Source organism: Petaurus breviceps, unplaced genomic scaffold (genome assembly GCF_028583685.1).
Source record: "Petaurus breviceps papuanus isolate PSGF00001 unplaced genomic scaffold, PetGlider_PUasm1.0 151, whole genome shotgun sequence".
Lineage (NCBI taxonomy): Eukaryota > Metazoa > Chordata > Mammalia > Diprotodontia > Petauridae > Petaurus > Petaurus breviceps.
In genome coordinates, this window is record NW_027185712.1 from 18,531,246 (window position 1) to 18,555,078 (window position 23,833).

Here is a 23,833-nt window from a genome sequence, read left to right on the forward strand (position 1 = left end):
GTAAAAATAAAAAGGGATGGCAGATGAAGCAAGATTTTACTATAACCTAAGAAAAACACTAGTAAATTCCTTCATCCAGTTTAGGATTATCCCAGAAGACAGGTAAGTGCCTTCAGGTACTTAGTAGGGGCCCCTTCTGCAGGTCCTAGTACAATCTCCTTTGAATGAGGCCTGATACCAGTAGGATCTCAGTACTGGGATGTTGAAGACATGGTAGGAGATAAAGTCACTTCCCAATAAGACTGTTAAAGGAGGGAGAGGTAGGTCTCAGAATTCTCCAGAAGGTCTGAAGCTAGCCTTATTCTCTGACATCTGTCAAGAACTAGTTGAAGATACACCGTACACTATAGCAGATAAAAGGGGCCAAGGCACCCAGGCAGCCTGCTCCTCAGTTCCTTCCAGGAGGTCTGAAGCCAATGTAATCTACAATATCTGGTCATACTTTGTCAGGACCACAACAGGAGACAAAATCAAATGCTGACTCCATAATAAGGTAGAGACAGGGGAGAAGTCATGGTACCCATTGGACCACCAGGAGACAACGGTTAGTGTTTTATATTGAGGCAGTCTTACCTTATGATTCAACAACCTGATTCAGGCCAGCATTGTGGAAGAGGGCAGGCATTGGGGGCAGGACTAAATTATCCCATCAAGAACTATAGCAGGGAAATAACTGCAGCATCCATACTGCATCAGAGACAGGGCCTAAGCTTAGACATTTCATACAAGAATGCCAGATTTGGTAAAATTTAATTAGGCAGGCACAAAGTTCCAATTCTGGAATTAAGACTAGAGACAGGAGAATACATTAAAAAAGAAAAACCTTCTAATCCAATAAATAAATAATATGGTCAGGAGAATTCCAAGAGGTAAAACTAGAATAAGAGATTAACTCTACACATATACTCAGGAAGAAAATGGATTGGCCACAAAGATTACAAGAGTGGATAGAAGAAATGAAGTAAAAGATGAGAACTGAAATTATAGCTCTCTGGTACTTTGGTAGAGTTTGAGGATTAAATTCATATTCCATTCCTATACTTACTGTGTGACTCTGGGAAAGTCACAACCTCCATGGCCATCAGTTTTCTCATCTGTAAAACAAGCTGACTGGACCAGCTCTTGATCGATGATACTGTACTCTTAAGGAAAAAAAATCTAAAAGGAAAATAAATTACTTAGAGAAGAAGGTAGAAACGGTAGTGGACACATTAAAAAAAATAGAATGAAATAAACAGAACTCAGTGATCTTGTAATATGTTATGCCAGAAGGAAAAAGAAAAAGGCTTATAGCCAATAACTTATCTTGTAAAATTAAATATCATGCTACAAAGGAGAAATGGATCTTTAGTAGAAAAAATACTTCTAAGAATTTCTGATGAAAACATCAGATGTGAGTGAAATCTTTGAAATAAAAGCACAGAAGATAAGAAAAATCTAGGAAAGTAAATAAAATTGAGCAATTAGAATAGGCTAAATGATATAAAATCAGGTAATTCTATTCTAAAAGGGGGAGAAAGGAAAAATAGATTTTCAGAAGCCCAGTTCAAAAAGACAAACAAAGGGTCTCAGGGCCATTTTGTTCTGTTTTGCTAGTTTTAGGAGAGAAAAGAAAAGGGAAGGAAAAAGAGCATAGTGGGGGAGAAATGAGAAACAAGAGGGAAGAACTCATTGTTTCTCATAGAAGTCTAAAAAATATGCAAGTAGGACTTGGGGGACAGGAGACATCTCATGAATCTCACTCTTAACTGAACTAGTGAAAAGAAAGTTGATAATACAAACACAGAGTGTGGTATAGAAATACATTAAACTTGGAGCAGCTAGGTAGCACAGTCAATAGAACACCAGCCCTAGAGTCAGGAGAATCTGAGTTCAAATCTGGCCTCAGACACTTGACACACTTACTAGCTGTGTGACCTTGGGCAAGTCACTTAACCCCAATTGCCTTCCCCCCCCCCAACAAAAAGAAAGAAATACATGAAATTCAACGGGAAAAGAAGGCAGGGATAGGGAGCAGGAAAAATTAACTTAAGAGGAAGGACAGAAATGTGTAGAGAATATCCACAAGTCAGGTGACTGAGATTTAAGGGGAGATTTAAAAAAAAATAAGAAACAAAGTACAAGAACCAGTAATTCAAGTAAGGGCTAAGTAAAGAGAAGGAAGGCAAAAGAGTAGGATCAATCCATTCCACTTATAGATAAGTAGCATGATCCCATTTCACTTCTTTCCACCCTTTTATTTGTTGTTATTTGTAAAAAGAAGGTTGGAGGGAAAGAGAGAAATGTGTAGATGTAGGGAAAAACATAATCATAACTATGAATGTGAATGGGATTAATTCACTCATGTAACAGAGGTCAGTAGCAGAATGGATTAGGAAGCAGAATTAAAAAAAATATGTTGTTTATAAGGAACACAATTGAAACATAAAGAACGATATAGGGTTAAACTGACAAATGGGAATATAATTTATTAAGCCATAGGAGAATCCAAATAAGAAAAAAATTATTTAAAGGTGCCATAGATAATAACTAACATCAGTATTTAGTTTACATATACATTGAAAGACAGAGTATATAAACACTTAAAAGAAAAACTAATCGAACTATAGACAAAGATGTATGATGAAACAATAATAGAAGAGGACCTGGAAGTGCTCCCTTTCAGAACTAGATAAATCTAATGAAAATATAAACAAGAACTAAATTAACAAATAATAAAGTTTTAGAAGTGTAAATATCTAATTTTAGACCTCTTATTATTGAATGGGAATAGAAGGGAGTATACATATTTCCAAGCTTCATACAGTACCCTTACAAAAACTTACTATGTGCTAGAACAGATGCATCAAACATGAGGTTTGTAGGGCTCATGGGGACCTGCAAATCTCTGGTTTCTGGCCCAAAGCAGATTAAAATAGAATAGGTAAATATTTAACAAAATAAATAAAAAATACAATGGAACATATATTATGTTAGTAAGTAGTTTTCTAAGTCAATATACAGCCTGCAGGGATCTTTATGTTTAGTTTACTGACCACCATTTCTATTTGAGCTTAACATTACTGTTCTAGAGTATAAAATAATGCATAAACAAATGCAGGAGAAAAAAAAAACAGTTTGGATACCACTCTTTTAATTCCTTGCAGATAAGAAAACTGAACCAAGACAGATCAAATGATTTGGCCATTCAAGTCATTATTGCCCAGGCAATAAACAAATAACAGAGCTGGAAATCCAACCTGTGTCTTCTGATTCCAAATAAAGCACTTTTCCCATTATTTCACACTGAAAGAACTATAAGTGACCTGAGCCCCATCAACTCCCCTTGTAACCTTCTTCAGGTGACATCAAGGACTAAGCCAAGGGTTTAGTCTCTGCCATTCCATTCTATCCTGAAATTTCCTTCAATTTCCAACAGTAGGATTAAGTGTGAAGGGAAAGTTCAGGATAGAACTCTAATGTTTCATCTCATACTCTGAGAATTGACATATCTTTGTCAAAATGTCAAAATCAGAAGGGCTGTGGAAAGATAACCTAAGTAATAAATTATTGATGGAACTATGAAATGCCTCAATCATTCTGGAAAGTAGATTGTTTTTTAAAAAAGTGATTAAAATGTTTTCTGATAGAGGCATGATAAAGAAGAAGAAGACATTGACTCTAGAAGCAGAAAGCCTGGGTTCCAATTTGATCTCTAATGTTTGCTACCTGTGTGTCCTTGGGCAAGTCACCTAAACTTCCTGGGCCTCAGTTTCATCATCTGAAAATAAAAGCATTAAATTAGATAACTTCTGAGGTCCCTTCCACCTCTAGAACTATTATCCACATCCAGAGAGCCTATTACTAGGCAATTACCCTAAGAACAACAAAAATAGAAAGAGAGGTCACATATGTACCAAAATATTCACATCAGCACTTTGTTTAAGTAACAAAATGTTAATAGGAAAAAATAGATACCTATCAGTGAGGAATAAGTAAACAAAATATGATATGTGAATGAAATGAAATATCAATATGTTATAAGAAATAAATGTAAAGAATTCAGAGAAACACAGGAAGATAAATTAACTGAAGCAGAACAAGGTAAGCGGAATCAGAAAAACAATATACCTAATGAATATAACAATATAAATGAAAAGAATGAAAGACATGAACCTCAGCACTGTGTAATTATAATGAGTGAGCTTGTCCCTAAGGAGGAGATGAGGAAATGTAAGTTCCTCCCTTCTTTGAAGAGGTGAAGGACTATGGGTTTGGAGCACAACTCAGTTGATGTGTTGGTTAGTTTTGCTGAATTCTTTCTTTCTATTTATTTTATAAAATATTGTTACAAAAGATGGATTGTTAAGTTGGAAAGGAGGTACATATTTATATCATGCCAGATTTGGTAAATTTTAATTAGGCAGGCACAAAGTTCCAATTCTGGAATTAAGACTAGAGACAGGAGAATACATTTAAAAAGAAAACAAAAGAAAAACCTCCTAATACAGGTTAATAAAAGGTGATGTAAAAAACCCCAAAACATTAATACAGGTGTTTTTTTTATTTTGAAAAACAAAAACTTCAACTCTTAGAGAGGTGGCTTTCAAAGCCAATTAAAATCATAACTCTTTGAATGTGATCTCTATTCACCTAAGGATATCTAACCTGATATCAAAATACTCTCTTTCATGTATTTATTGGTAGCTTACCTTTTCATATTAGGAAGTGGCAGATCTCCTTTGAAACTATGGACAAAAAGGATACAATGTAGGTGGCGTTTCTCCAAAAATATGGCAGCAAGGGAATGAATAATCCAAATGCTACGATGGTCATGTACATGTAGGCTGTCCAAGCCACAAGCTGGAAGGAGTGGAGGGGCAGAGACCAACCATTCACTCGAGAAAGGTGGGGTGGGTTGATTAATTTAGTCTTTTTTAGGAGGTTCTCAGGCACTGTCCGTCTTAAACTCCTTCTACAGAAGGTCATCTGAAAAAGAGAAAAGGAAGACTAATTATCTTAATATAAATTTATTTAGAGGCATTTTAAAACAAGTTAATAGCATATCTGGGCTCAGACACTTACTAGCTGTGCGACCTTGAGCAAGTCACTTAACCTTTTCTTACCTCAGCTTCCTCAACTGTAAAACAAGGATCATAATAGCAGCTACCTCCCAAAGTTGTTTTGAAGATCATATGAGATGATATTTGTAAAATACTTAGCACAGTGCCTGGCATACTCATAGTAGGCACTATATAAATGCTAGCTATTATTGTTGTTGTTATATGAAAGAAGAAAGGAAGGAAGAACAGAAATGAATTATTTCAGTTCTGGCTTACTAGTCTCTTTAACATACTATCCTGGAGTCCATTAACTAGTGATAATTCTGTCACCCTTAACCCATTAAACCATTAATTCTATTTCTTCCTCAACATCTTCTTTCTCTACTCCTGTACATTTTCCACTAAGCATATGGACACAGAAACAATTGGCTTATCCTCTCATTCCCATTGCCACATAAGCTCTCACTTATTGATGCCAGCAATATTGCTAGTCTACAATCTATCTATTCACCTCATTTCCAGTTATAGTCCCTAGTATATTCCCTGCCTTCATTGTAAGGATTCATCAACTCTACAGGCCTACCTCCATCTGGTAGGCACACTGAATGCACAAACTCCACCTTGCAATAATAGTTAGATGCTGCACCCTTCATCACCAAGGCAATTGAAAGGAATCATTATTTACAGAATTTGTCTATAACTCATTCCACTCAAACTACCCATAACCTACTAAAGAGAGCAGTGTGATGTAGTGGAGAGGGCATGGGTTCAAACTTCATCTCCATTGTTTATTACCTGCGTGACCTTTGACAAGTAATTTAACCTCCCTGGGCTTTAATTTCTCTATCTTTAAAATTAGTAGAGGCAAGAAAGTTTGGATTGGATAGCTTCTGAAATCCTGTATTGCTTGAGACCTATGATCCCACAATCCTATTTCACCTGAAAAATGGGTTTCCCCCCATTTTTTTTCTATGCTCACCACCTATGTGGACATCCATGCACTCCCCATGGAAGACTGCCTAATCTGACCTACAAGTCACCTTCTACATGGATAAAACTGCACACTGGTGGGAGGACATGGTGGGAAATAAGGGCAATCCATAATATTGGCTGGGGGTAGGAATAATAGCAGGTAGCCCATCAAAAAGATTGTAACCTGCCCTCACTTGACACAGTTGTTGTCAGTACTACTACTTTCCCTAGCCTTGGTGCTGATCCTATTAGCCTACTCATAAACCCTACCCATAAACCCCTAGAGTCTAGAGTAGGGTGCACAACCTGAGGCCGGGGGCTGCTTACAGCCCTCCTTTGCTGCACGCCGTTGGATTTCCTCTACATACAAAGGATGTATTCCTCTACATTTTTCTCAGGCTGCTGGAAATCCTTTGGTGTGCCATAAGCAGCCCAAGAGCCATAAGCAACTGGCTGTCTGCAGGTTGTGTAGGCCTGGTCTAGGGTATGTGGGAGAACGCTACCAACACTACTTCCCCAAACTAAAACTCCAAGACAGAGGACAGAACCCAGAAGGAACATCTTGCACATAATTCTATCTTTCAGGAAACTTGTTAAGTAGGAAATTGGCTCGTGCATAGTTGAGAAGAAAATCAATCCATGGCCTGGTAACTAAAGAGATAATTTTCCTTATTGATTCACTTCATTTTTCGGTAGGTTTCTATCCCATCCGGCATATGTGGAGCCTGAACTATACCAGTTTTACTCATGCTCTTCCCTAATGATGATCAATGACCTGGAGGAATTTGTTGCCAGGGTGATCTTGGTTTCTTAGAGGTTCTAGGGCTGCTGGTAATACATGGTAGACTGGAGGATATATAAGCCTAAGGAAAGGATGGCACTGCTTAGAGCTTCTAAACATACACAAGTACTTTATCTGAGATGTAGCCTGTGCTGTCTCAAGATTGCCTTATAATAACAAAGTTTTATGAACTAGAAAACTAACCATGCAAGAAGTATATCCATAGCATATGAGACCAGGCAAGAAGGAAAAAGCAAATAGTACATTAGTAGTCTGGTTACCTTGCCAGGATCATGGAAGCCATAAAGATAGACCCAAGGGAAGGAAGTTTTCTGGATAATCTGGAAAATAAACCTGTATCATATCTAAGGCCTAGATGATTATCTGTATCTGAATCTTGCTTTGCAACATTCATACCTAGCAAGGGGCAACAGTTATGGTCAACTTTGTTGTCCATCACATCATGTAGTCATTCATCCTTATGCTGGAATATCTCAACTAAAACATGCTTCTCTACACTTGTAATGGAACTTAATACAGTTGCTGCTAGCTCCATTACTTTCCCCAGCATTGGTGCTAACACTGGGAGCCTACCCATGACAACTAAATTCTAGAGTTTGAGGAAGAAGCCTATGAACACTACCACAAAACTACAATGCCAAGACAAAGCCCAAAAGGAACATATGGTCTAAGATACTACTCTTAGTGTGGCTGTGGGATATTGGGCAGAAAGGGAATGTGGCTATGGGCAGCCCAACCTAGTACAAATAGATATTTGACAGTGGGTTAGCCAAATTATCAGACCTGGCAATGATGACTCCCTAGATTCCTCTCCATATTTTTTTTTCTTTCTTCAATTTGGTTAGCTTTCCAAAAATTTTATTTTTGACTTCATCTATTATCTTTCCTTAGGGAATTTTTCCCTGTATACTTCTGGTTCCTTACTAATTCTTTTCCACAGATCAGGAGGTTAACTTATCTTGTCTATCTGTACTGAGGCCCCAATTCTTGACTACCCTTAATATTGATGTTGGTTTTGATTTTAGGTTTGACTTTGAAGATACATATTAGAGCATAGACTTACATATATTTTATCTATTCATGCTGACCCTTGATCAGCAGAGCCTTGTTTACTTCTCAGAAGCCATGCCTATCATTGCAGCTGACTTCAGGGATGATGGTTACTTTATTCTCAACAAGAAAAAAATTAGAAATAATCTAAGAGGGTGGATTTAAAAAGTACTCAGCAAAGCTCTCTCTAATGCCCCTCCAAATAACTTTAAAATAATACCTCAAATAGAATTCTGGATGGGTAGAAACAACCAAAGTTTGGATAAAACAATTTACCTGCCCAAGACAACTTATGAGGTTGGCAGGAGAGATCTGTCTCACTGGGGTGATGATGGACCTCAGAACCCAGTTCAGGCTGCATAGAGCATGAGAGCAGTGACTACATCTCTCCCTAGATCATACCACCTTATAAGTACTAAAAACCAACAGACCCCCAGAGCTACCTCTGAAAACAGCAGCAAGAAAAGCCTGAGGCTTGAGACAATGCCCCCTCCACCCAGGGGGCAGAGCCCAACTTTACCACAAAGGTAAAAGTCAAGAAATAAACTGGGAAAATGAAAATGCAACAACAAAAAGAACCTGACCATAACAAGTTACTATGGTGACGAGGAGGATCAAGACACAAACCCAGAAGACAATGATGTCAAAGCAGCTATGAGGAAAGCCTCAAAGAAAAATATTAATTGGATACAAATTCAACAAGAATTCCTGGAAGAGCTAAAAAAAAAAAAGGATTTTAAAAATAAGAGACATAGAGCAAAATTTGGGAAAAGAAATGAGATGCAAAACAAATTGTGAAAAGCTAGTCAATAGTTTAGTAAAAGAGGCACAAAAAAAGCAAAGACAACACCTTTAAAAAAAGGATTGGCCAAATGGCAAAAGAGAGACAAAAATTCACTGAAGAAAAGAACTCCTTAAGAAGTATAATTGGCTAAATGGAAAAAGAAGTGAAAAAGCTCACCAAGTAAAGTAATTCTTTTTTTTTTTTAAGCAATCAGGGTTAAGTAACTTGCTCAAGGTTACACAGCCAGTTATTTCTGGGTGTGGTGCTAAGTATCTGAGCCTGAATTTGATCCCCAGGTCATCCCAACACTGGAGCCGGTGCTCTTACTCGCTGAGCCACCTGGCCGCCCCAAAATAATTCTTTAAAAGTTAGAATTGGCCAAATGGAAGCTATTGACTCCATGAGAAATTAAGAAAAAAATAAAGCAAAGACAAAAGAATGAAAAAATAGAAGAAAATATAAAATATCTCATCAGAAAAACAACTGACCTGGAAAATAGATTGAGGATAAATAATTTAAGAATTATTGGGCTACCTGAAAACCATGATTTAAAAAAAACTGAGACATCATATTTCAAGAATTATCAACAAAACTGCCTTAATTTCCTAGAACCAGAAAGTAAAAAAGAAATTGAAAAAAAATTCATTGATCACCTCCCAAGAAAGATCCCCAAATGAAAACTCTCAGGAATATTTTAGCCAAATACCAGAGCTAACAGGCCAAGGAGAAAATATTGCAGCAGCCAGAAAGAAACAATTAAAATATCATGAAGTCACAGTCAGGATCACACAAGATTTAGCAGTTTCCACATTGAAGGAGTGGAAGACTTGGAACATGATATTCCAGAAAGCAAAAGAGCTAGCATAAAAACCAAGAATAAGCTATTTGGTAAAATTGAGTATAATCCTCCAGAGGAAAAATGAAATAGAAGACTTTCAAGCATTCGTGATGAAAAGAACAGAGCTGGGGGCGGCCAGGTGGCTTAGCAAGTAAGAGCACCAGCTCCAGTGTCAGGATGACCTGGGGATCAAATCCGGGCTCAGATACTTAGCACCACACTCAGAAATAACTGGCCGTGTAACCTTGAGCAAGTCACTTAACCCCGATTGCATTAAAAAAAAAAGAAAAAGAAAAGAACAGAGCTGAATAGGAAATTTAACTTTCAAATACAAAACTCAAGAGGAGTATATAATGGTAAACATGAAAGAGAAATCACATGAGAATCAGTAAGATTAAATAGGAATCCTACCAAATTCCTTTTATGGCACAAATATGATGCTGATACATAAACCAGGAAGATGAAAAGTAGAGAAAGAAAACTATATGCCAATTTTCCTAGTAAATATTGATGCAAAAAATTTAAATAAAATTATATGAAGATTTATATCAGGAATGCAAGGCTGGTTCAGTATTAAGAAAACTATCTGCATAGGACCATAAGGATAACAAAACCAACAAAAATCATATTATTATCTCAATAGATGCAGAAAAAGCTTTTGAAAATTACAACATTCAATCCTTTTAAAAACACTTGGGGCAACTAGGTGGCACAGTGAGTAGAGCACCAGCCCTGAAGTCAGGAGGACCTGAGTTCAAATCCGGCCTCAGACACTTAACACACTTACTAGCTGTGTGACTTTGGGCAAGTCACTTAACAGCAATTGCCCTCCAAAAGAAGCAGAAAAAAAGATTAAAAAAAAAAACAAAAAAAAAAAACACTAGAAAGCACAGGAATTAAAGGGGCTTTCATTAAAATGATAAGTAGTATTTACCTAAAGCCATCAGCAAATATTTTCTGTAATAGGGATAAATTAGAAGCCTTTCCAATAAGATCAGGAGTGAAGCAAGGAAGCTCATTATCACCACTATTACCAATATTGTTCTAGAAATGTTAGAAATAGTAATAAAGGAAGAAATTAAATTAGAATAGGTAGTGAAGAAACAAAACTATCATTCTTTGCAAATGATATCGTGATGTAATTAGAGAATCCTGGACAATCGACTAAAAATCTAGTTGAAATAATTAACAACTTCAATAGAGTTGCAAATACAAAATAAGCCCACATGAATCATGAGCATTTCTATATATCACCAACAAAATTCAGTAGATAAAGGTAGAGAAATTCCATCTAAAGTAACTCTGGACAGTATAAAATACTTGGGAGTCTACCTGCCAAGGTAAACCCAGAAACTACATGAACAGAATTATAAAATGCTTTTCACACAAATAAAGTCAGATCTAAATAAATGGAGACATATGAATTACTCATGGGTAGGATAAGTAAATATAATAAAAATGACAATTCTACCTAAGCTAATTCACTTATTTAGGCCCATACCAATCAAACTACTTAAAATTTACTTTATAGAGCTAGAAAAAATAGTAAGATCTATCTGGAAGAACAAAATATCAAGAAATCAAGGGAGTTAATGAAAAAAATGTTAAGCAAAGTGGCCTAGTCACACCAGATCTCTAATCATCAAAACTATCTGTTAGTGGCTAAGAAATAGAGTGATAGATTGGTGTAATAGATTAGGTACATCAGCACAGTAGTAAATGATCATAGTAATCTAGTGTTTGATAAACCCAAAGACCCAAGCTTTTGGGACAAAAACTCATTATTTGGCAAAAACAGCTGGGAAAACCTGGAAAACAATATGGCAGAAAGTAGGCATAGATTAACACATATACCGTGTTTCCCCGATAATAAGACCTATCCCGAAAATAAGCCCTCCCCTTACTGTGTAAGATTCCTCTAAAATATGCCCTACCCCAAAAATAAGCCCTATTGAGATTGCTACTGTAGTGAAGGTGATCCCCTGTGCTACACACTACATTACAGTACCCTCTGTATGCACCGTCCCCCCCCCCCGGGTGAAACGCACGCCGCGCTCCGAGCTGCATCCAATCAGAGCTGCAGCAGTGAGTGCGTCATCCTGTTCTTCCCCAGTGATTTGCTTGCTGGTACATTTTTTTGTTCACATTTACCTGTTTATTAAAATTGCTGTCAATGTTCATTAAAATAAGCCCTCCCCTGAAAATAAGCCCTCTGGTGTTTTTCTGTCCAAAAAATTTAATAAGACAGTGTCTTATTATCGGGGAAACATGGTACCAAGATATGGTCAAAGTCGGTAATGGATTTTGACTTAAATGGTGATACCATAAAAAAATTAGGGGAGCAAGGAATAGTTTACTTTTCAGATCTATGGAGAATGAATGAAATTATGACCAAATAAGATATAGAGAACATTATGAAATGCAAAATGGATAATTTTGTAAACAAAACAAAAGCTGCCAAGATTAGTAGGGAAGTGGGAAAATGGGGGAATTTTTTTTTTTTTTACAGCAAGTGTCTTTGATAAAGGCCTCATTCTCAAATATATAGAAGTGAGTCAAATCTACAAGAATACAAGTCATTCCTCAATTGATAAATGGTCAAAGGATAGGAACAGACAATTTTTAGAAGAAGAAATCAAAGCTATCTATAGTCATATGAAAAAATGCTCTAAATCACTATTGATTAGAGAGATGCAAATTAACTGAGGTACCACCTCACACCTATGAAATTGGTTAATATGGCAGAAAAGGAAAACGATAAATGTTCAAATGGATGTGGGAAAATTGGGATGCTAATGCAGACTTGGTATAGTTGTGAACTGATGTAATCATTCCTGAAAGCAATTGGGAACTATGCCAAAAGGGCTATAAAACTATGCATTCCCTTTGACCTAGCAACACCACTGCTAAGTCTGTATCCCAAAGAGATTAAAAAAAAAGTAAAAGGCCTAAATGTAGAAAAATATTTATAGCAGCTCTTTAGTGACAAAGAATTGGAAAGTGAGGGGATGTCCATCAATTAGGGAATGGCTGAACAAGCTGTGGTATATGATTCTGATGGAATACTACTGTGCTATAAGAAATGATGAGCAGGATTTTCACAAAAACAAGGGAACTGATGCAAAATGAAACAATCAGAATGAGGAGAATATTGTAAACAGTAATGGCAATGTTGTATGATAATCAAACTGTGAATGACTTAGCTATTCTCAGCATGATGAAAAATGCTATCCACATTCAGTGAAAGAATTGATGGAGCCTGAATGCAGATTGAAGCATATTTTTTCAGAAATCTTATTTTATTTGAGTTTTTTTGTTTGTGTTTTCTTTTGTTATGTGGCTAATATGTAATCTATATCAAATTGCTTGCCTTCTCAAGGAGTAGTAAGGAGGGTGGAGAATTTGGAACTCAAAACATAAAAAAAAACTAATGTTAAAAAAGTTTGTTTTCATGTAATTGAGAAAAAATAAAATTAAAATTAATTTTTTAAATAATGGAAAAATTAAAGGTATGAGTATACTACCAGTTGCTAGCTACACTCAGGCAATACCAAGTAAGACAAGTTTGGGTTGGGTTGCAGAGGTATTTCTATGTTATAAGAAGCCTTATCAGATAAGGAGTGTGAACCTTGTTTGCAAAGCAACTGACAGCCAGTAAAGATTTTAGAGAAGGGGAGTGACATGGCCAGAGTTGTGTATTAGGAATGCTAATTTGGAAATATCATGTAGAGCATGTAGTATAGATTAGACAGAGATTGGTTAATATGACAGAGAAGGAAAATGATAAATGTTGGAGTGGATGTGGGAAAATTGGGATGCTAATGCAGTGTTGGTGGAGTTGTGAACTGACGCAATCATTCTGTAAAGCAATTTGGAACTATACTGAAAGGGCTATAAAACTATGCATATACCCTTTGACCTAGAAATACCACTGCCAAGCCTATATCCCAAAGAGATTAAAGAAAAAGGAAGAAGGCCTAAATGTATAAAAATATTTATAGCAGCTCTTTTTGTGGTGACAAAGGATTGGAAATTGAGAGAATACCTATCAATTAGGGAATGGCTGAACAAGTTGTGGTATATGGTTGTGACAGAATACTGTTGTGCTATAAGAAATGATGGACTGCAATAGTCCAGCTGAAAGGAAATGAAAACCTGGAGGGGAATTCAGTAGGAATGCAAGGAATGGAATCCATCTGAGAGATATCTGAATTAGAAGAACATGGAAAATGATTTGTTTTTTTATATTTATAAAGGGGTAAAGAGGGAGGGAAAAGTTGAAAAAGACTCCAAAATTTTGAGCCTGGATGATTGGGAGAATGAGTTATGGAACTGTGAAGAGAAATCAGGAGTTGGTTTGTAGAAAATATGTTGAATTTTGTTTTAGACATGTTGGATTTGCTCTTTAGGAGAAGGTGTACAACAAGTAAACAGAAACATGGGAATGGAGCAGAAGAGAGGCTGAGGCAGCATGTATACATTTGAAAGTCACTAATATAAAGGTATCGTTGAAACCATGGAAACTGATTGACCTTGTCATCCTTGATTCTTGGGATGTTGTATTCTCTTGCCTCTTGTATTTTTTCTGGAATCTAATTCTCTTCTATGCTGGCTTTTCCCAGGTGCTCCCTCATCTGTAGACTATGTACCTATTCTAAGGCTTCATCCAGTATTTTCTTTAAATTGTAAACTTTTGGGATCATATCTCCTTCTTTACACATATCACTCTCATTGTGTAGTATAAATGTTCACTTAATAAACCATCTTGATTGAGGAATGACTGTCTGTACTTCTGGAATCATGGAAATCATACATTGAGAGCTATAAGGGATCTTACAATAGATCATTCAGTTCAACCTTCTCATTACAGAGGGGGAAACTGAGACTCAGAGAAATTAAGAAGCTTTCCTTCTTACACAGGCAGTAAGCCTTAGTTGTGAGATTTGAATCAGGTTCCTCTGACTTCAGTGCTTCCCACTGGGCTATACTGAGATGTGCTACTGATTTCTCTAATTAAATGTGCAATTGATTATTTCTTAACTACCTAATCTAAAATAAAGTCTTATTTTTTCCATTTATTAGTCATCCTGAATAAAGGTCATGCTAGCAAAAAAAAATACATCCTAGGATGAGTATTTAGTGAAAAATCCATAATAAACTGAGTGTACCTCAAGACAATTCTTGAATCTACTCTTCTGAAAACTGTTCTCCTTCACACAACCTTAGAAAATTTATTGCTATTTTCTGTGTGCTGTGGTTTTAGGATTTCCAGGGCCTTGGGCAATACCTGAAGAAAATGCAAACAGGGAGAATGTGGTTGCAATTAAAATCCAGATGACTTACCAATATAACGCGTGATCTAAAGTGGGAAGAGTTGGTCAGAACAGCCTAGGAGCTGAATTTAAGGATGGCAAAGGAAAAAGCTGAATGCTGCTTTGCCTGGTTTCCTCCTCCTCTCCCCCTAAACCCTGTCCTAATTCAAGCAAAGGAATTCGCAGGTGATCATTGTTAGTAAAAGTAAAGACTCCAAGCAGTTATGGTTACAGAACAGGTTTCCTCTTCCTGAGTTGCCACAAGACAGAGATCTATACTTGACTTTCTTTTCAGCATTAGCTTTCCTGCCCCATACCTCATGTCTCAATTGTCTCATAGGCTGCCCTTTGTGTTCGTACTCTTGGTCACAACAGTTTATTGTTATAATGGCTAAATCAAAGAACAGATGACGGCACAGAGGTTGTTTTCATAATGGAATCCTGGCTATATTTTTCCAACTCCCATTATAGTTCTGAAGAGACAATTCCTGTACGTGTAATATTGTCATTGAGCCCCAGAGTACAGGAATATTTACTTGTCATAATTAGCTTGTGTTGTTAAACTGTAATATCTGCACAATTCAGGCAAGAAAGGGGAAGGGAGAAAAATGAATGTTTTTACAAATTAATCCTCTCTGGTTTGGGCCACGTTACTTAGTTGCTTTCCAGAGAGATCTAATTTCCTAAAATTGGTCATATTTAGATAAATTTACCTAAAGAAAAAGCAAATGAATGATCCTGAGAACCTACCTTGTCTATCCAGAATCCTTTCAAATACCAAAGCAGCTATTTGCCATGCCTTCAGAAGGAATGAGAGCACAGCGGTTTAATTGACTTTCTAGTCTAGTGCCTCAAAATAAATCAGGAATTCTCATAAAAACAAAAACAAAAGACTTTTACTTAAAAAATGTGCGAGTCTTGGTTTTTCACAGTTTTAGTAAAAGCCCTGAATAGAGCCCTTGAAATAAAGAGTTTTAAGTCACAAAATCCCAGAAATTGCAGAATTTCAATCATCTGAGATAGCCCCTTTCTGTTTTACTGAAGTAATAATGGCATCCAAGAGAAGTGACATATCCTTTCCAAGATCAGGTCTTTTCCAAAGGCCAGTGGTCAGCCAGTCAGAATGAAGAAGCCAGAAGCTTTATTTCTAAAAACCTAATGTTGGAAAAGTATAGGCCCAACTAAGGAACTAAAAATGAGCCAGCAAGTCAGAAAGGATCACATTTTTTTGCTTGGTTGACTTGTGTTGACTTTACAACTGCTTCTTGCTCATTTTTGGACTGGCTGTTTTGAAAAAGGCAAAGAACAAATATCAGACATGGTCCCATCCCCAAGTGTTACAACATCTAGCTCAATGGCCACCTATTCCAATGTATGACTACACAAGAACCAACTCTACAAAATTTTTCTCCGTGACACAGATCTTTTTGCTTCTATTTCTCATGAGCCCTGAAGGATGAGAGGTTCAATTTAGCAAACATTTATTAAATGTCTGCTGTATACAAGGCAATAGAATACACAGATAAAAATGAAATAGTCCTGGCTCTTCAGGAGCTTACATTCTAAGGAGAAGTAGCATGTACACAGAAACAAATACATATAATTCTGAAGAGGGAGAAAGCACTGTGTTTGAAATAGTAAGCAAAGTATTGAGGAGAAAGATTCATTCTTCACAGGTAAAAGCAAATTATTAAACAAAATACACTCAGCCTATGAAGCCTACCTCCATTCTTTCTAGTGACCCTAAGAAACCCTGGTATTTTTAGTTCAAAATTACAGCCCGGGAATATTTTTGGCAAGAGGCTTCACAAATGATGATGAGAACAACAGACCTAAAAAAACTTGATCCTTGTTACAATGTAAATGTGAAAGAGAAAACATGTACGCACTACATGCACACTTTTTTCAGAAAAATAATCTGAAAGGTTTCAATTTAATGGAGTATTTTTCCCTAGTTGTAGTAATAGAGGTGATTTGTAATGTAGTAATTTTTAATAACAGACAAGCTGGATATAATGGGTAGAAGACCAGTCTTGGAGTGAGAAAGACAGGAGCTCATATCTCACCTTCGATCAATACTGGCTGTGTGACCCTGAGCAAGTGACAACCTCTGACAACCCCCAGGCAACAGTTTAAGGCTGTAATTTTTAGAATAATTGTTGAATTTCATTGGGTAAAAGATGTCTTCACCAGAAGTTCAGTGAATCAGATCATTTATCTGGATTTCTCCACTCCCCCAAATGACTTTAATTTTACTTAAACTTATTTTCTTTTGAGGGTGGGGAAAGACTGTGTCTCCCTAGCTTGCCCAGGCTGGAGGTTCAATGGCCACTCACAACCTAATCCTACTTCTGATCAACACAGGAATTCCAAGGCAGCTGGTGGTTCAGTGCATGGAGTACGGGGCCTGGAGTTGGAAAGATCCAAGTCCCAACTGAACCTCAAACACTACTAGCTGTGAGACCCTGGGCAAGTCACAAAATCTCCCTCTGTCTCAGTTTCCTCACTTATAGGGTGGGTATGAAGAGAGTTAGTCAGGAATAGGGAGCATGTCCAATGCACAGAACAAAAATGGCCCACCATGAGTGCATTTTATGGGTCCAAGTACATAGACTCCATGGTTTTATTCAGTCACAAAAGGGCAGAAGCCAGACTTCATGAGGAATGAGGCAGTTAAAGAGAAAATGTATTTTTGTGGTGACACAGAATTGGAAATTGAGATGATGCTCATTAATTGGGTAATGACTGATTAAGATGTAACATATGATTGTAATGGAATACTATTGTCCTATTAGAAAAGATGAGGGGAGGGTTCTGAAAAAACACGGGAAGACTATATGAACTGATGCAAAGTAAAGTGAGCAGAACCAGGTACAGCTACAGCAATATTGTAATGGTGATCAACTGTGAAAGACTTACCTGCTCTGATCAATACAATAATCCAAGATAATTCCAACTGCTATCTATCTCCAGAGAAAGAACCAATTAATTCTGAGTACAAACTGAAGTATAATTTTTTTACTTTCTTTTTGTAATATGGCTAATATTGGTAATATGTTTTGCATGATTTCACATGTATAACTAATATTGTATTGTTTGCCTTCTCAGTGTATGAAGGAGGAGTAGGAGAGAGGGACAGAATTTAGAAATCAATTTTTTAATAAAGTTATAAATAAATAAATGAAAACATTAAAAAAAAGAAAAATGTATAGGGAGAAATTGAGGAGGTAGAAGGTATAGATTGTTGGTTTGAAAATTAATAAAAGGAATTAGAGAAATAAGATGGTAGCTAGTCATTTTCAGGACTAAATTGTAAATTTAGCTTTCTCTTTTTTAAACCGGATTCACTCATGTCCTCCATGTTTCTGCTAAGGATGCAGTCGTTCTTCTCTTCACCCAAACTTAAAATCTTGAATTACTTTTTGACTTGTCTCTCTTCCATTCTCCCTGTCCCACTGTATACTACACACACACACACACACACACACACACACACACACACACACATACACACACACACATTCAACTCTGATCAGTTTTCAAGACTTATTGATTCTTCCTTCTTTCCCAATATTTCTACATCCACCTCTTCTTACTTATTTCCTTTGCCAGTTCCCCTGTTAAGGCCCTTACAATTCATTGTTGGTTAGCTACAATAGCCTCGAAATTTGCCTCTCTGACTGCTCTAAACCACTCTTTACACCACCATCAGATCAAGCTTTCCAACAATATTTCCATCTTGTCACTTCACTGTTTAAAAAAACAAACAAACAAAAAAACACTTTTGCTTGATCATATTTACATCAGAGACTTGTGTTTGGAGGCTTTGCTTGTATCCCAGGAAAGTGCTGCCAAACTTTTCCATAAGGACTTTTCAATGTTAATGTCCATTGTACCTGGGTTCCATTCTCTCTATTAAAAATACTGCCTCGAAATTGCTTTTAGCAGAGATGTCGAATTGTTCCCCTCTCTTTTAATAAAAAAAGTCACACAGATATGTCACATTTTACTTGAGGGGAGGAAGAGATATAGTCAGAAAATACACTTTTTTCACAGAATACCAGTGGGGTCAGAGCCTACTGCTTCTAGAATCCTGTGTAGCATTGACATAGTATAAGGACCAAGTTGCTTGAAATATAAACAAAAGACATTGTTTTTAAGAGGAGAGGGAACTCCTTGAAGTACTAAGTGTCAGCAAAATGCATTTAACTTTTATACAACCAAAGAATTTGCTTTCTAGGACTTATCTCTTTGGATACAGAGAAATCCTATGTGTCAGCCACACTATAAACTCTTAATTTAAAACTCAATAGGGGAAAAAACATATTTCCTGCAAATGTTTCCTTGGATTTGTTTCAGTCTTGCCTATCTAAAATTCACATTAGTACAGGAGGTTAGAAGTGACCTCAATCTCCATTTCCCTTTCTACTTCCTTAGCAACTTCCTGTTGGAGGAAACACAACACATTCTCAATATATAAAACATGAGCAAAGTAAAAAGAAGATTAATAACACAGCCATTGAGTAATAAGAAAAATCCTCTGAAGTTACCTCATATGAACCCACAGTGAATAATTAATAGTTTAAGAACATCACTATTTCCCACCTTAGGCTTTATGCATCAGGGCTTATGGAGTAGACCCACAGAGCTACCACAAATACTAAGCAAGAAAGTTTTCATGTTACAGGAAAAGACATGAATATTCTCAAGTAAGAACTATTTATTGAGAGGTGTGGCCAAAAAATTCAACACATTCCTCTCAAGGAAAAGTTGACCTCCCAGTTACTTTTTCCAGAATAAAAATCCATGGGTATATTTTTAAAGGCATCCTTGGGATCAGTAATTTGGGGGTGGAAAAATTACCCTGGGCCCTAGTGGGGTACAGGTATATAGATAGTATTTCTTCTAAGAGGAAGAATTGCCTATAGGTATGAAATTCAAGATGTCCAAAAGGCAGTTGTCCAGTGTAGTACTGGACTTCACGAATGAGGTTAGGGCTGGACATATAGATTTGGAAATCTACTAATTGCATACAAGAAATCTGATGAGATCACTAAGTGAGAAGATTAAAGGGAAAAGAGAAGAGGATCCAGGTTAGAGCTTTGAAGAATATCTACAGTTAGTGGGCTCAACATGGATGAAAATTCAGCAAAGGAGATTGAGAAGAAGAGGTCAGAGAGACAGAAAGAGAACCAGAAGACAGCAGTGTCACACAAACCCAGGAGAAAAAGGTGATCAGCAGTGTCAAAAGCTACAGAGAGGTCAAAAAGGATGAGGACTGAGAAAAGAACCATTATCTTTGGCAATTAAAAGATCATTGATGTCTTTGGAGAGAGCATTTTTGGTTGAATGATGAAATCAGGATCCAGATTGCAGAGTTTAGAAGGTAGGGAGAGAAATAGTGACCCTTAATGTAGATGGAGGTTAGCCAAGAAGGGGAGAAGAGATTTAGAATGGTAGCTAACAAAGATGGTAGGATCAAGTAAGGATTTTTAAGGTACCAGGTAAGGAGTCAATAGATGGAGAGATTGAAAATGAAAGGTAATAGATATGATAATGGGGGCAATCTGGTGGAGAAGACAGGAAGAACACATGTAGATGGGTTCGCCTGACCAATGCAAAGGGCCACCTCTTCAACTCTTGATTGCTAAATCTAGTGATCCTTTCTCAGTCTCTTGTCCTTGATTTACCTGCAACATTTAACAACATTAACATATCCTCCTCCCTTCTCTTTGATTTCATGACACTATTCTCTCCTGGTTTTCATCCTATTTGTCTGACCATTTCTTATCAGTCTCTTTTGATGCCTTATTATCTTTTTCATTCCCCTCAACTATGGGTATTTCCCAAGTTTTTGCCCTGGATCCTCCCTTCCTCTCCCTCCATTCTCTCTCTCTCTCTCTCTCTCTCTCTCTCTCTCTCTCTCTCTCTCTCTCCCCCTCTGTCTCTGTCTGTCTCTCTGTCTGTCTCTGTCTGTCTCTCTCTCTGTCTCTATCTCTCTCTGTCTCTCTCTTTCTCTGTCTCTCTCCCCCCAACTCTCATGAGTTTAAGTAAGGACACAAGCATTATACTAAGTGCTTTATAAACATTATCTCACTTAATTATCACAATCTTGGGAGGTGGTATTATTATTATCCCCATTTTACAGTTGAGGAAACCGAGGCTAATTCAAGTCAAGTGACTTAGCCAGGGTTGTATAGTTGGTAAATGTCTGAGGCCAGATTTGAACTAGATGCAGGCCTAATGCTCTATTCACTGTGCCGCACCGGCAGGTGGGAAGGGTAATTCAAAAGCTGAGAAGATTTTTAAAAGCACCTGAATCTGAAAAACTTCTCCATTCCCAATTATCTTTAATCTAAACAGCTCAGGCTTCTTCTTATCCTATGGTGAAACCCTACCTGTGCTTCATATTTCTCCTTAGATCTCCCCGCTGCCCCCAACCTGACAATTAGGCATCTTGTTCCCTTTTCTCACTAAAACTCCCATTTCTAAGATCTGCTAGTGTTCGAATTTCCATCTTGCTGCAGTCCCTGGATGTCTCCAGTGGCAAAATGCTCTAGGTGGGTTGGACAAGCCATGACATATGAACATACCTGCCTCAGGTAGCTCTCTGCTGCACTCTACTGCCTGACGAGAAGTATCTCCTGCACTGGCAACTACCATCCATACTACACCTTTTTGTCAATCAACAGAGTGGATAGAGCACAATCCCAGGCTTGAAGTCAGGAAGATCTAAGTTCAAATCTGATCTCAGACACTTACTAGCCATGTGACCCTAGGCAAGTCACTTAATCTTGCTTGCCTCAATTTCCTCACCTGTAAAATGAGCTAGAGAAAGAAAAGGCAAGTCACTTCAGTATCTTAGCCATGAAAACCCTAAATGGGATCACAAAGGGTCTGATGCAACTGAAATGACTGAACAATAACCAAAGGGTCCCAGGTTTGTTTAACTTAACAACTTAACTTTAACATTCCTCCTTTTGCTTTTGTGATATTGTGTTTTCCTGGCTCTCTTGTTACTTTCCTGAATATAAATCATTTTTTTTTCCTTAAATTCTCTTCTTCTTAGCACCAAAATGTAGAGGTTCTCTAAGGTTTTATATTTGGCTCTTTTTTCATTTTCCTCTACCCTTCCTAGCCACTCTCAGGACTTCTTGTACTGCCTGGGGGCAGATTTATTTACCTATTTTCAATTTGTTACAATTCTAAATCTATAGTCCTGAGCTCCAGATACCAATTTTCTAATGGCCTATTACTGGGTACCTCAAACTCAACATTTTCAAAACCAAACTCTTCATTGATTCTCCATAAGTATTATTTAATGGAAAGGCACTAAAGTCAAAAAACCTCGGATCAAAACTTGGTTCTACAATTTGCGACTTCTGTGATTTTGGGCCTCACCTCTCTTGGCCTCATTTTCCTCATCTACAAAAAGGGGGAGTTTGAGTAGGTCCAACTCTCAAGCATGTGGCTCTATGAAAATCTTTTCCTTCTCCTGACTTTTCTGTTTTCGGTACCACTTTCTGGTGGATGTTCACACCGTTTCTCTAACTTCCTCACAGTCCTCCCTCACTTAAATTCAATTCACTTGCAAGTCATGGCATCATCTTCCTGATGCTGTGGCCCTTTTCAAGAATGAAGGACAAAACTCTAAATAAAAACACTTAATCAGTTAGTATAAACTGTTGGTTCCACCAGGGTACCCTGATTTCCATTCCCCATATCATTATCCTTGATCCAACCTTCACTTCTCCTTGCCCTAGAGATGGCTACCATTGGACACAAATAGGTGCACACACACATATATAATACATATATGTAAAATTATTCCATACATACTTCTATTTATCATTTCCTTCTCTAGATGCAAATAGTGTCTTCCTTAACATGTCTTTTATAGTTGATTTGGGTATTTATAATAGTAAAAATAACTTATTTGCTCAAACTCATTCTTAAAACAATATTGTGTCATTACACATATATCTCTGTACTTCAGTGAATCAGTGATCTCTCTTGCACAGAGTAAACAATAAACGAATGAATGAAAAAGCATTTATTATGTGCTTATCATGTACAAAGCACTGGGTATACAAATATAAAAGTAAGAGTCTCTGCCCTCAAGAAGCTTATATTCTAATAGGGGAGGTATTTATAGGGTAATGGTTGATGAGGGAGGGCTGTTTTGGTTTAGAAATCATAGCGATGCTGAGTGGAGCCATAAGGCCTATGGGAACCCATTCATGCCTTCCCATAGTCCACTAGGTGGGTCCATGTCTTTTCATCAGTCTTTGAGGGAGGACCTAACCTGTAAGCCTGGTGCCTTCATCTAGGTTTTGATTTGTTTTTTTTTTTAATGTTCTCTGAATAGTAGGGAAGCACTTGTACTTTTCATTTGTTTTCCCTTATTCTTACTACATTATCAGCCCAACTCCTTTTCTGAGAACACATTACTATAGCAGTATCCCTTATGTCACTTTTTTCATTTGGTGAGTGTCGTTACTGGAAATTTGCTGATGCCTACTTATATGTATGTGTCCTTCCATTGCCATTTGGACCTCACATAACTTTGAATCTGGAGATTTGGAGAGTACCAATATCCTTGGTAGAACATTGGTATTAAAAAGATTGTGTGTGTGTGTGTGTGTGAGCACACGTACGCATGTGTTGGGAACCATCTTGGAATCATTAAAATCACTGAAACAAAATAAAATAGATATTCACTGATTAGACTAAACTGAGAAAATTGTGAGGTATCAGTGTAAAGGGCAATTACTATGCTACAAGAAACAATGAACATGATGACTACAGAAAAGCAAAGATAGATTTACATGAGCTGATGCTGAGTGAAGTAAGCAGAACCAAGAAAGAAATATATACAATCACAACAATGTAAATGGAAAGGATAATACCCATAAAATAGCTGAAAAGGAATGTTGTAAAACTATAAAGTCCAAGCTTGGGTCTCCTCAAAAGAGATATGATAAGAAACCTCCCCCCACTTCTTTGGTAGAAGTTTCAAGTGCACAGGACTTG

The 23,833-nt window shown here is 37.1% G+C and overlaps 1 protein-coding gene across 1 annotated transcript in view; it reads right to left on the bottom strand.

Moving 5' to 3' along the window:
* The window catches only part of LOC138153285 (palmitoyltransferase ZDHHC11-like), a 176,653-nt gene that overhangs the window by 126,892 nt on the left and 25,928 nt on the right, over positions 1 to 23,833 (bottom strand). The window contains 1 exon segment of the mRNA XM_069077424.1: positions 4,747 to 4,968. Coding sequence (XP_068933525.1) covers positions 4,747 to 4,968 — 222 coding nt within the window.